The sequence below is a fragment of the Octopus bimaculoides genome, chromosome 10 (assembly GCF_046866305.1).
Source record: "Octopus bimaculoides isolate indiv1 chromosome 10, ASM4686630v1, whole genome shotgun sequence".
Classification (NCBI taxonomy): Eukaryota; Metazoa; Mollusca; class Cephalopoda; order Octopoda; family Octopodidae; genus Octopus; species Octopus bimaculoides.
Genome location: NC_142937.1, coordinates 32,616,161 through 32,629,779, shown reverse-complemented (window position 1 = coordinate 32,629,779; position 13,619 = coordinate 32,616,161). Strand labels below are relative to the sequence as shown.

The 13,619-nt window shown below is 34.3% G+C and overlaps 1 protein-coding gene across 3 annotated transcripts in view; it reads right to left on the bottom strand.

Annotated features, from left to right (window-relative positions):
• LOC106874538 (uncharacterized) overlaps positions 1 to 13,619 on the bottom strand; it is a 39,060-nt gene that overhangs the window by 12,195 nt on the left and 13,246 nt on the right. For all 3 annotated transcript variants that reach the window (XR_016243382.1, XR_016243383.1, XM_089358541.1), the window contains exons 2-3: positions 3,290 to 3,976; positions 404 to 747 (exon numbers count right to left, since the gene is read on the bottom strand). Coding sequence is in view for 1 of the 3 variants with exons in the window: in XM_089358541.1 (XP_089214667.1) it covers positions 404 to 747; positions 3,290 to 3,959 (1,014 nt within the window). In the remaining 2 variants the exon portion in view is untranslated. The remainder of the gene's footprint in view (positions 1 to 403; positions 748 to 3,289; positions 3,977 to 13,619) is intronic.

Here is a 13,619-nt window from a genome sequence, read left to right as displayed (position 1 = left end):
GGAGATCCTGTAACAGTGATAAGTACAGTTACTTCTTCCAGACCCCCAAAATAACAAACTGAACCATGAAAGACCATACAAACTGTATGATAGAACTCAAGACTCCTCTGCAAAAATAAGACTAGATAGACAATAATGTCTACCATATCATCTCAAATGAGAGAACCACCACCAGCTACAAATAGTAGCTAAATACTCTCAGCTTACACTCTACCATCTCTAAAAATAAGGAACAAGAATGAAGAGCATATCCAAAATGAGGAATGCAATGTAGTCTTGGATATACAAAAAGATAGGATGATCACAGTTTTGATCATATTTATTACCTTCCCAGTCATGCTGGCCAGGATCTAAGAAATAGAAAATAAACTTAATAGAAAACTAAAATGGAGAAAATATTTACCTTCTGTACTGTGTAGACATTTTCAATCCGGTTGTACTCATCCTTGAGCTGTTGCCAAAGACGGGATACTTCCTTGGTCTGTTGGTCACTGTCAGCATCAAGAGCTCGTTTACTTTTCTCAATTTTGTCCTTAAGAGTCTTCAATTCTGCTTCTCTTTCATCAAGTTCCACAGCTTTGTCATTCATTTCAGCCTTCAGTTCCTTGGTTTTTTTCTTATCTTTCTGCACAATACGGTAGATCTTGCGAATTTCATCTGCTTTACTTGAAAGACCTTCTTGTAAACGTTCAGTGGCATTCTGATAGCGAGACTGAAGGTCAGTTAGGCAGCCTTCAAGCAGAGATTCTGGAAGAATTTAAAATATATGAATACTAAGACAATTCATGTTATTTCTGAAACTTTAAATTTCTAACACACCAATGTGATGGCAGTTGGAATACAAACTTAATTTAAAGTAATAAATAGCTATTGGCCCATGATATGTCAGCAAAATATGTCAAAACAATAGATATCACAAGAGATACAGAATGCAGACCTACTCTGGTGGATATACCCTAAGACTTATCAATTACTAACCTAGTGCCTTGCAAGTGAACCTAGGAACAAAAAGGCTAGGAGAATATACTCAGAGGAAAAATGAATTGTGGTGATCAGCTTCAAGGTAGTTTCCCAGATTGCTGGCACCTTCCTGCACTTGGGAGGAGACCTATTTCCTTCACTGCAAAGATAATGATGCTGGTAAATACACAAACCTAACACCACTTCAAAGTTTCATTATGTAGATATCTTACCCTGTAATATGGATAATGAATCTTGGATCTCAAGGCATTTTTGTTTGTATGACGCTCAAACAACCAAGTGTATTAGTGAGATGCCTGAATTAAAAAAACTGCCTCTTCTGTAGTTTTCTTGTTCATGAGTGTACCTGGTAGGTGAAACACAGACAATCACATGCACATGTGCGTGTGTGTGTGTGTGTGTGTGTGTGTGTACACATGCACATCTGTGTGAATCTCTAGTATTTGTATCTCAGCAAAAAATGTTTCCTGAAGTGACTTTGTCATCCTGGATGGAGGCTTGTAAACAACTATTGTCAAATGATTCTAAGATGGAATAACATCAAGAATCTAATATTTTCAAGAATTTGATAGAGGTGGTGTCAAATAATTCAGTAGTTGAACTTTTGATTCACAGATCTGATTTATAACTGCGACTGCCATATATTACATATCATTGGACAATAACTTGCTTTAACTTTACCCAAAATTTCCTGCACAATTATCTTTTCCAGCACTGCATGAGACACTCTTCTAATTAAAACCCTATGGTAGATGTTTAAAGAAGGGTGAAGTTTAAAGTCAACAGATAGTGATCTAAAAAGTAACAAGGAAGCACTGGTCTGAGCAGAAAATCCACAAAACTTTACAAAAATACCTGTCCTGACCATTCATGAAGGAATGTAGAATAACCTCTGTTCACGCTACAAGAATGGAGGCGCAATGGCCCAGTGGTTAGGGCAGCGGACTCACGGTCATAGGATCACGGTTTCAATTCTCAGACTGGGCGTTGTGAGTGTTTATTGAACGAAAACACCTAAAAGCTCCACGAGGCTCCGGCAGGGGATGGTGGCAAACCCTGCTGTACTCTTTCACCAAAACTTTCTCTCATTCTTACTTCCTGTTTCTGATGTACCTGTAATTCAAAGGGTCAGCCTTGTCACACTGTGTCATGCTGAATATCCCCGAGAACTACGTTAAGGGTACACGTGTCTGTGGAGTGCTCAGTCACTTGCACGTTAATTTCACGAGCAGGCTGTTCCGTTGATCGGATCAACTGGAACCCTCGATGTGGTAAGCGACGGAGTGCCAACAAACAATGTTACAAGATATAAAATATTGAGAGAATGGATGTGGCTTTAACAGTGGATTATTAATTGCAAGATCATGGGTTTCAAACATTGCTGCAATTCTGGGATTATACCTTTAGTTTTAGGCTCATATCTCTCTAATTGCCTGATGTAAAATATTTTAAGAAAACAATGGAAAACAATCTATGTTTGGTTGGTTAATTCATTTACAATCTGAATTTTCTGAGGACTTCAATGACAGAAAAGAAAATAGTTACAGGCTTGGCTATATAATTAAGTAGTTTGCTTCATAGCCATGTGGTTTGGGGTTTGATCCCACAGTGCAGAATTTTGGCAAGTGTCTTCAACCAAAGCCTTCACTTGATAATGCCTTGCAATCAGAATTTAATAGATGGAAACTATGTGGAAGCCTGATGGCAAGACCTTTGCAGTTCTTGGATGGTAGATATAAGCCATTGTGCAGTTAAATAGCACCTCTAGCCCTTAGTCAAGTCTACTTTGTTGCTGGCATTCAGATCCCTAGGTTAAGAATAATATCCTTCCTTCCTACCACCTCCCTAGAGACCTTAAAAAGGGCAATGGGTGTTATCTTTTCTGTTTTGAAGCTATGAAAACATTAAAAAAAAGGCCCTCTCTACTGAAGAGAAAAGTTCCTGTTTTGGGATATAAATAAAGCTTTGAACACCACTCATCCTTATTAAACTATAAGTGTGGGGACATACACACATGCAAAAGAGAGAGAGAGAGAGAGAGAGAACATTAAATACACTTTAAAATGACATGAATTTGGGTTGCCTGTGCTAATATTAAACACAATCCGTTATTATAAGTCACTTAAACTTTTCACTTAAATATGGTCTCAAATGACCCTGGAATGAAAACATTTTTAGTTTGTAAAGTGATTAATAGAAAAAAAATAATATTGCTCAAGAGAAAATACTTTAAACATGTGACACCATTATTTAAACGTAAAATTTCCAAATAAGAGATTAAAATGTAGAAAACAGAAAGCCTACTTACCAAAATGACACTGCATTTCTTCAGAATCACTATCATCCTCGACTTCATGATTATCAGAAGAAGGAGGCTGAGCACGATGAAAAGATGGAGATGGAGGAGCAGCAACAGCTGCAGCAACTGCTTCAGAAACTGCACCTGCAACGGCCACCTCCTGCTGTAGAGAGTCAGTGTTATGTCCCATTCGCACAGCTCTTGCTCTGGGCTGCTGATGCACTCTGACTTGGTGACTTGGTAACTGTGCCCTTGGATTGGGTCCTCCATCACACAAATGTATGCCTACTTCAGCTGAGTTCTGCAGGTAATCTCCACAAATAAAGCATACATCTGCATTGTCCTCTACGTGTCTTTGAACAGTGTTTCGGTGTTGCTGTTGATTATGGTGATGTGTAGCATTTCGATGGCCTCTTGGGTTGCTGCGTCGGTCCATGTTCCCAGTAACCATGCCACGTTGGTTTCCACGCCTGTAGTTAGGGAACCAGTGCGTTCGCTGTACATAACTTGCTGTATGAGCATTTCTACCTGGAGGAACACGTGGTCTGTGAGCTTCTTGAAGAGGTATCCTTCTAAGGATCTGCTGATCAAAACGACCGCGGGAGTTGTGATAACCCATCAAGGCCTGACGACTCCCATGGTTCACAAAGTGCCCGTACCTTGCTCCTTGATTATACATAATTGATGTTATGTTCCCTGTTAAAGACAAGACAGCAAATACATACCAGATGAAAATTTATAAAACAAAACAAGTTAATAACTAAGATTACTAAGGCACTACCTATGTAAATATGTATAATATATATATGTGTATATATATGTATATATATATATATATATATATATATATATATATATATATATATATATATATATATATATATATATATATATATATATATATATATATATATATTGTAAACAGCAAAAATATTGGGTAAATTACCCTTACAAAGCAGAAAAATTTGTCAACAACCAGCCATATATATATATATATATATATATATATATATATATATATATATATATATATATTACACACATGCACACACATTTCTAATAATGATTTCTAATATATACACAAGGCCACGCATTTTGGGAAGAGATGTAAGCTTCTCATATTGACTCGAATACTTTACTTGTACTTATTTACCCTCGAAAGATAAAAGGCAGAGCTGATAAAACTGGGAATGAAAGATTTTTAACTATAGCAAAAGACCAAAGCCTCCCACCAGAAAATATCAAAAGCACATAATAAAGCAGCATACAAAAAGTAAAAACAGAATTAATGGAGGTGAGGAAGAAATAATCAATCACATTGGTTTAGGTAGCATAATCTTAGCCAAAAAAAAGGGGGGGGGGGGGGGTGTATATAGATGAAGGCACAACAGAATTCACACTTTCAGACACAGAGAAAGACTCAAAGAATAACAATGAGATTATACTCTAGGATATACCAATCCATACAGAGAGGGAGATCAAGGATAAGTGGCTGGATATTGTTGTCAATGACTCTCAGGAGAGAAAATGTATCAGATAATAATATATATCTAGAAGAAATGAAGAAATTATCCAATACAAAAATCTGGAAATAGCAATAACCAGAATTTGAAAACAGAAATAATCCCTAAAATAAAAGGCACCAAGAAAATTACTTAAAAAGACCTAGACAAATCATAATCTCCAACACAATCAAAATTTCAGTGCTTATACAAAATGCTACTTCCAATCACAATGTTTGATGCCATACTTTAGTTGAAAGCTGGTAGAAAAGCATTTGTTATAAATTTACACATTTGTTTTGCATACTGAAGCTTGAATGTTCTGACTGAATAAAATGAGTGATTTTCAGCTACTGTTTTTTTTTTTGTAACAATTTATGCAACTAAAACATTGTATTATTTTTAATAAATATTTCATAAAGTAGAGGAAACATTGAGATTCAGAAGCAATTGGTTTCAAATCATTATATAGCTGTGAGAGGGAGATCCCCAGCATAGAACAAGTTGAGCAACAGTGAGATTTATTTTCAATGGTTCTTCAAATTTAAATATACGTGTTGTGTAAAGCCCAGAATTATATGGAAACACAAGATAGGCAATAGATTTTTAAATGCACCTTTTTATTAAAAAAATAATAAATGCATAAACAGATGTTTGAAATAGAAAAAGACAAAGTAACAGTCTCTTTAGATTGAGTTGAAAAGGCCAGTTTGAAGACATTGCAAAAATACTGGAAGAGAAAGATTCTTGAAGATATCGTTTGTATCAATACATTGGTAAACCATATATATAATGTTAGTAGTTTTTTTTAAATCCATTTCTTTTTGCTCAAGTAGCAAGGATTGCAGATGTTGATGTGACTATTTTTGACTAAAATATCAACCTTTCTGTTATTCTGGCTAGATTTTTTTTTCTTTGCTAGACAAATAGAATGATAGAGGCTAGCACAAAAACAGCATCATCTAAAGGTTGATTTGTTCAAGATGACAATAATATGCTCATTGCTAAAAGAGCTGGACTCTATGCTCAAATTCTAAATAGGACATTAAGAAGATTGCTTGTATGCTTCAGCATTTTTCTAAAAAGCTTTCAATCAATGAGTTTAGGTGAATGCCTGTTCCAAATTCAAGATTTCTGAAGCAATCTTTATCATAAAGGAGAGACTGGCAATATAGAATTGTCTAATATTTTCTTCTAAATATAAACTAGCAGTAACAGCCTGAAATTTATAGTGCCTGGCAAAGCTGTAAAAACCTGTAATATAAGATGCAATTGGTATCTGCAAGAAATTGTATTCTTGTTTACTGAAAATGCATGAATGTAATCATTGCAATAATACAGCCAATTCAATTTGCAACATAGTAAAAGAATGAAGGTAAGATGACGTTAGTGAGTCCTTTTGTTCACTTTAGTGTTGGAATTCAGCAAAATGCTGAATTTTCCAATGTGCTCACTCTGTGCTTGATCAAGTGCTATCAGAATGATTTAGTCAAATAAATTTTTCATTGATGTTGCATTTCCAAGTTTTAGCTGAATAAACTGTTATAAGAAGGAACAGTAGCCAAGGATCAATCTTTTACATTTTTTGAGAATTCAAAAAAATCTCAATTAAATTACAGCCTATCACTTTTAAAAGGGAGAAAAACACATTGGTAGTTCTAGATAATCTTAAAAAGGTGAGACGATCAAGGCTGGAATGTCTTTGACTTCAAGCTAAATAACTTTAACAACTGGAAGACATTTATTTAAACTTGTCAGAATTTGGTGAAACTATATTAATGGGTAAAATACAAGTTTAACAACACTTATAATCTTTGGAAGAAAACAAAGTTATAGTAAAATTAGATAAATTCTTTTTCAGCAAAACTTTTCAAAGATTTTCTCTCTCTCTCTCTCTGAGTTTATTTGTCTCTAAGTTGAACCAAGGGATATAAAACCATGTTCAAGAACACCAGAAAACTAAATCTTTAAATCTCTCATGAATAGTTTGAATTATTACTTTCAGTCAAGACGCATTAAAGTAGAAGGCTGGCAGACAGCCATTTGCTATAAATTTGTACACTGAATTTAAACATTTTTGACTGAATGAAATGACTAAATCTTGGCTGCTGTTAAGACATAACATATAGAAAATAGCATTACTAAGCACTGCACACATATCAAGCACAATACAATAAGCTCGGTTGAGCAGTGACAGTATTTAATAAAACTATTGAATAATTGTTTCTACCATAGGCATAAGGCCACAAATTTGGAGTGAGACACAATTATGGTGACATTGTCTGCAGCTTCAATATTAACAATAATTATTTCTTACATCGGCAAAAGGCCAGAAGTTTTAAGAGCAGAGTTAGCCAATTAAATCAACCTGGTACTTGACTATTAATTTATTTTATATGTACATCCTGGAAGGATGAGAGTGAAGTTATCTCAGAGGGATTTGAACTCAGAAAAATGTAACGAGCCAAAACAAATATTGCAAGACATTTTATAGATGAGTAGATGTGTGAGTGTGTGTGTGTGTGAGAGAGAGGGAATGAGAGACAGATAGATACACAAATAAATATATATATACATATATATATATATATATATACGTATATATATATATATATATATATATATATATATATATATATATATATATATACGTATATATATATATATATATATATGTATATATATATATATATATGTATATATATATTTATTTGTGTATCTATCTGTCTATCTGTATTATATATATATATATATATATATAATACAAAAAATATATATGCATGTATACACACATATATGTATATACTTTCATCTACATGTGTATATAGATGCATATCAGGGTACAGGACGTTAGAACAATGAACTACAGACAACGGAACGAACACATAGGAAAACAGAAAGCCACTTGGAATTATTCATCAGCTGCCTCTATTCTAACTCTACGTTTCGAAGATAAGGCAGGACGTACTCTAGAATAGTCTCTTCCTGAGTAGTGGATCAACCAACTAAACAGAGGATTCCAAGGTGGCAAACGTAAACCAAGACAGGAAAAATTGGACAGTGAAAACAACATAAAAAAGCCGTACGGCCAAACGCGAATCTGATGTAGAACGCTAGTAGTTCGTCTTGCCTTCACAGGGGGAAAATTCACAAAAAAATGAAAGACGAAGACAGGTGGTGTAAACACACACATATATAATAATAATAATAATAATAATAATAATAATAATCCTTTCTACTATAGGCACAAGGCCTGAAATTTGGGGGAGGGGGATATTTGATTACATCAACCCAAGTACTCAACTGGTATTTATCAACTCTGAAAGGGGGAAAGGTAAAGTCGACCTCGGCGGAATTTGAACTCAGAACGTAGCAACGTGTGAAATACCGCTGAGCATTACATCCAGCGTGCTAACAATTCTGCCAGCTCACCGCCTTCATAATAGTAATAATAATAATACTAATAATAATAATGGTTTCAAATTTTGCCACAAGGGCAACAATTTTTGAGGGAGGGGATGAGTCAATTACATTGACCCCAGTGTTCAACTGGTACTTATTTTATCAACCCTGTTAGGATGAAAGGTAAAGTCAACCTTGGTGGAATTTGAACTCAGAACGTAGTGATGGGTGAAATACCACTAAGCATTTCATCCAGCGTGAAAACGATTTTGCCAGCTCACCGCCTTAGATAATAATAATAGTAGTAATAATAATAATAATAATAATAACAACAGTAACAACAAGCAAATATGGAAATTTCAATATAATTGAATACTGGCCTCACCCAAAAAAAAAACAATTAAGCACAAAAAAAATTTATATATTTTTTTTTTTCTTAAATTCTGCTAGTTACAATAAAATAACGCTTATGAGAAATTTGCCACCTAAAATTTAATTTTGAGAAAGCAGCAGGTCGAGTTAACATTGTAAACCAATTTTTAAATGCCAGTGGTAGGCGGAGACCATTTATATCAGATCAAATTTGAGTTGCTAAGTTGTAGAGCAAGTGAGATATTTTCTATGGATTGATTCAAACAGCAAAAGAAGCAATAAATTTCATAGGAAACATTGATATTTGTGAATTTGTCAGATTTTATAATAATAATAATAACAATAATAATAACAACAACAACAATGATGGTAATGCAGAAAAGCAGGAAGCAGAGGAAGATAGTATAAATATAAATACATAAACAATTAAAAGATTTAACGATTTATAAATCAGCAAGAATATAAATAGAGAAATAAAAAAAAACAAAAGGAAAAAATATGCACTAAATGAGAATAGAGATTAAACCATTTGAATACATTCTGGTTTAGTTTAATGTAAATAAAAAACAAAAATCAATGTTATAGTTAAAATCCAAAGATTTATTTTATGAGTCAGTTTTCTACGTTTTCCTCTTTTTTTATTATTTTTTCCTAATGAATTTTACATTTTAACTACTAGCTTGATTGGTTAGTTTATTAAAAGACATGCCAAAAAGCTGATCAAAATTGGCTGTACTATGAACACCAGTTATTTATCAAATTTTAAGCAAGGTTTTCAAATCTCGACTGTGGTCCACCATAAAACAAACCATAGAGTTTATTGAAATTCGAGGCTTGTTGTAGGTTAATGAGAATACAAGAACCCTATATCTTTTTTTAAATTCAAATTTTTATTTTTCTCAAGCCTACAGGTAGAGCTTATTCTAAATTCTGTGACATTTAATTGACTGAGAGTACAGAAGTGTCCCTTGAAGATGCCAGCTTGTTGCAAGGTTAACTCCATACTTCACCTTTTGCTGGTTTTCAACAAAGCGAATTGAAGCAATGTGAAATGAAAAACCTTGTTCATGGACACAGTGTGTCTGAGAATCAAATCCACAACCTAATGATTTTGGGCCTAATACCAAAACCACTATACCATATATCTTCAACACCAAAACCACTATACCATGTATCTTCACAATAAATAGCTAGACTATCACAAGCTTGGGTCTCTTTAGATTCTTGTCTGGCCCAGTATATGTGTCATTTTCTTTATTTTAGATGTAGACAATTTATAAACAAACTGTTGTATTTTAAAGGCAAAGTTGCTTTGATAAAATGTGATGAAATTAAATACATAGTATAATGGCTCTCACAGCAGTTTTCTTGTCATTAATGAACAGGGCAATCTACTTACTGTATAACAAAGTAAGTGATACAGTATTCCACAAACACCAGTATTCTTTGTATAATCCTCAGGCAGACTCAACATGAAATTATAACTAAGCAAGCTGCATGAATTGTAGTCATGCTTATTCTGATGGGCTTCCACAGTTTCCATCTACTCTATTTCACTCACAAAACTTGGATTAACCCAAGGCTATAGTAGAAAAGACTTGCCAAAAGCAAGTCATAGTGGGACTGAACTCGGTATCTCATAACTGCAAATCTACCATTTTACTCATTCAGCCATACCAACAACCATTAATTATGTAATATACTACACCTCACAAGAATGTGGTCTTTTTTAAAAATATAATCAGTATATAACTGAGTGTTTATAAGGTATTTGTACGTAATTCAGGGAGTATGTGACTCGGATTTTCTTGGTTTGGAGAGAGCCAAAGGGTATCCAACACTATGATTGTCTAGTACAGTGTTTCTCAACCAAGCTATTCCCCGGGACCCAACAAGTTCATGAAAAATAGTCATCATCATCATCATTGTTTGATGTCTATTTTCCATGCTGGCATGGGTGAGGTGGTTTGACACGGAGCTAGCCAGCTGGGAATTGTCCACACTCCAACTGTCTGTTGTGACATGGTTTCTACAGCTGGATGCCCTTCCTAACACCAGCCACTTGACAGTGTGCTAGGTGCTTTTTACGTGCCATTGGCATGGGTGTGTTTATACAGCACTGGCACAGGTGCATTTATACAGCACTGGCATAGGTGCATTTACGCAGTACTGATACAGGTGCTTTTTATGTGGCACCAGCACCTGAGAGGACAAGCCTGTACATGTGGAAGACAGTAATTTTACTTAGCTTGACATTTCTTATCAAGTACAGCAAATTGCCGCATCTCCCGGTCCCTTGTCATTTCCTCAGTGAGGCACAGCATCCAAAGATCCTTTCTCACCACTTCGTCCTACATCTTCCTGGGTCTACTCCTTTCACAGGTACCCTCCACAATTAGAGCTTGGTACTTCTTTATGCAGCTGCCCTCATCCATATGCATCACATCACCAAATCAGTGCAGTCTTCTCTCTTGCACACAACATCTGATGCCTCTTATACCCAGTTTTCCTCTTAAATCATTTATACACTATTGTGCACGCACACTGATATTACCCATCCAGCAGAGCATGCTAGTTTCATTTCTTTCAAGCCTTTGCAAATCCTCTGTAGTCAAAGCCCATGTTTCACTGCATGTAACATAGCTGCACATACACAGGCATCGTACAATCTACCTTTCACTCTGAGGGAGAAGCCCTTAGTTATCAACAGAGGTAGAAGCTTTAAATAGGTTAAATGCATTTTGAGTTATATCTTGTGTTTAATTTTATATTTGTAATTTTACTATACACATATGACACATTTGAAATACTAGCATCTTAAGGCAAAGAAACGTTAAGGGAAAAATGACCTCTTTATAGAGAATTGTAAGGGAATTTAGTCTTAACAAGATCAGTTAAAATGAAATCTCTTAAAACTTCTTGTCAGCATCTAACAGATTTACCAATACCAAGTCAATGCTAAACTTTCAAAGATAGTTTTGTGGCCTGTTTAACCATTTTAGAAATCTGGTTTTATGAAAGAAGAAGAAAAAATTTAATAAGAATATATAGTAATTTTTATGTAGGATTTCTTTAAGATTATGAATGTATTTCAAGGCTTACCCAAGAATAAAAAAGTTAGGAAATGCTGGTCTGCTTCTTAATAACTAGCTCTCATTTACCTTAGGTTTTAAACTAAAACAATATGCATGGTATAATGCATAATTAGGGCAATGAGTGTCAAAGTAACATCCATTTTGCTCATAAGAGAACACTTATAGTGTCCACAGCTAAATCTGAGAGCTTGTGACTCATATATAGTAAACTACAAACTGTAATAGTGCTCTTCCTGGTTATGTATCCTCATTAAGTTTTAATACAAGACAATCTACGTACACAAGATTACTCATTTGTGACAATGTTCAACATAATGACTGCAGCAAGGATTTGAAATATAACAGCTGTGAATAAGTACAACAACGCAATGACAGTTACAAACCACTGAACCATTAACTAAGAGCGAGAACATTTTTCAACAAGGAAAATACAACAGCTGCATAAAGGCTGTACAGCTGTTGTGATATTTGCTTCAATATTAAAGGATTGTTCTTTATCTGTTTAGATACAGTATCTTGGTCTATGTAACTCATGGAAAACAAAATTTACAACTACAAATATGGTTGGTTGTGTGTGTGTGTGTGTGTGTATTTGTGGTAATGAACACTAAAGAGATTGTCTTCTTTGGACTTGCCATCATAATGTGGTTTGAAAAGCTTTGCCAATACTCCCTGAGAAAGAGGAAAAGAGCAATCAATGAAAATTGAAGTAAAATAGAATAGCTAGATAAAGCAAGAATCACTCCATATAATGAAATAAAGTTGGCAATTAAATGAAGCTTAGAAGGTGCGTTTTATTAATTCAGGTCAAAGTAATACACAGACACAAAGCCATTTTAATGTACTACTAGACTACCCATGAGCCATTGGGTCACAGGGAAAGTCTGAGTTTCCCAGCAATGGAGTTTTGTTTCATGGGTTTTTTTGCATGCTTTCAACAAATGTGACATCGGAATCACGCATAAGCAGCACTTTTCCCCAGAAAAGGAAAGATTTGGCTGCTATTTCTTGCACGTCCTGCTACCACGTAACAGGTATTTCAGGTCCTTTATTGCAAGTAACAGTTACGTGGTAGCAGGGCGTACTAGAAATAGCAGCCAAGTCTTTGGAAGTGAGATACATTGAATGCACTCAAAAAAAACCTATGGAAAAAAAATGATTTCACACCAAGGGTATGAACAGGCCTTTTATGAAATATTTATGCCGAAAAAAATTTTGTAATGTTATTCACTTGAAAATAATTTTAAAAACATTAAAATATTGTCTGTTAAAAGAAAGCTAAAATATAAATACTTATTGTACAAACAACTTACATTTTTGAAATCACATTCACTTATAAATATTTCTAAATGATTATTTACTGTAAAAAAAAAAAAAACTGTATTTTTTCGTTGTCAAGTCGCTGTCTAATTGAAAGGTAAGAGTTATTTCCATTCATGATTAAGTTAATTTCGGAGAATTTTCCTAATATACACCATTTTGGGTATTTATACCTGGAAAATCCTTAATATCTTCACAACTTATCCGATTTACGCAAAATTTGTTTCATTCCATTCGTATTTACATTTCAGGGGAAACTTAAGTCATAGTATTTTCCCATTTTGCGCCAGTTTAGCTGGATAACATTGCAAGCAAACAAGCAAGATTCAATCTGACTTTTAATGCATTATAGATTGTAGGGGTTGCAAAAGTTCATCTTCAGCTCAGTTACATATAAAATCAGAACTGTTTGTTTTGGGAAGTTAGCCTGCAGTAGACTAACATCCTCTCCCAAAATATGATGACATTTTAATCCATATGAGTCATTATGTCACACAAACAAAATAAATTAATATAAAACAAAGATTGCTTCTTATTAATATGGTCACACACATATGCATGCTTATGCACAAACAGGTATCAATGACTCCATTTCAGCCATCTCTCTCCATATCAGGAATTGTGATAAAAGTTCGTTATTGGAACCTT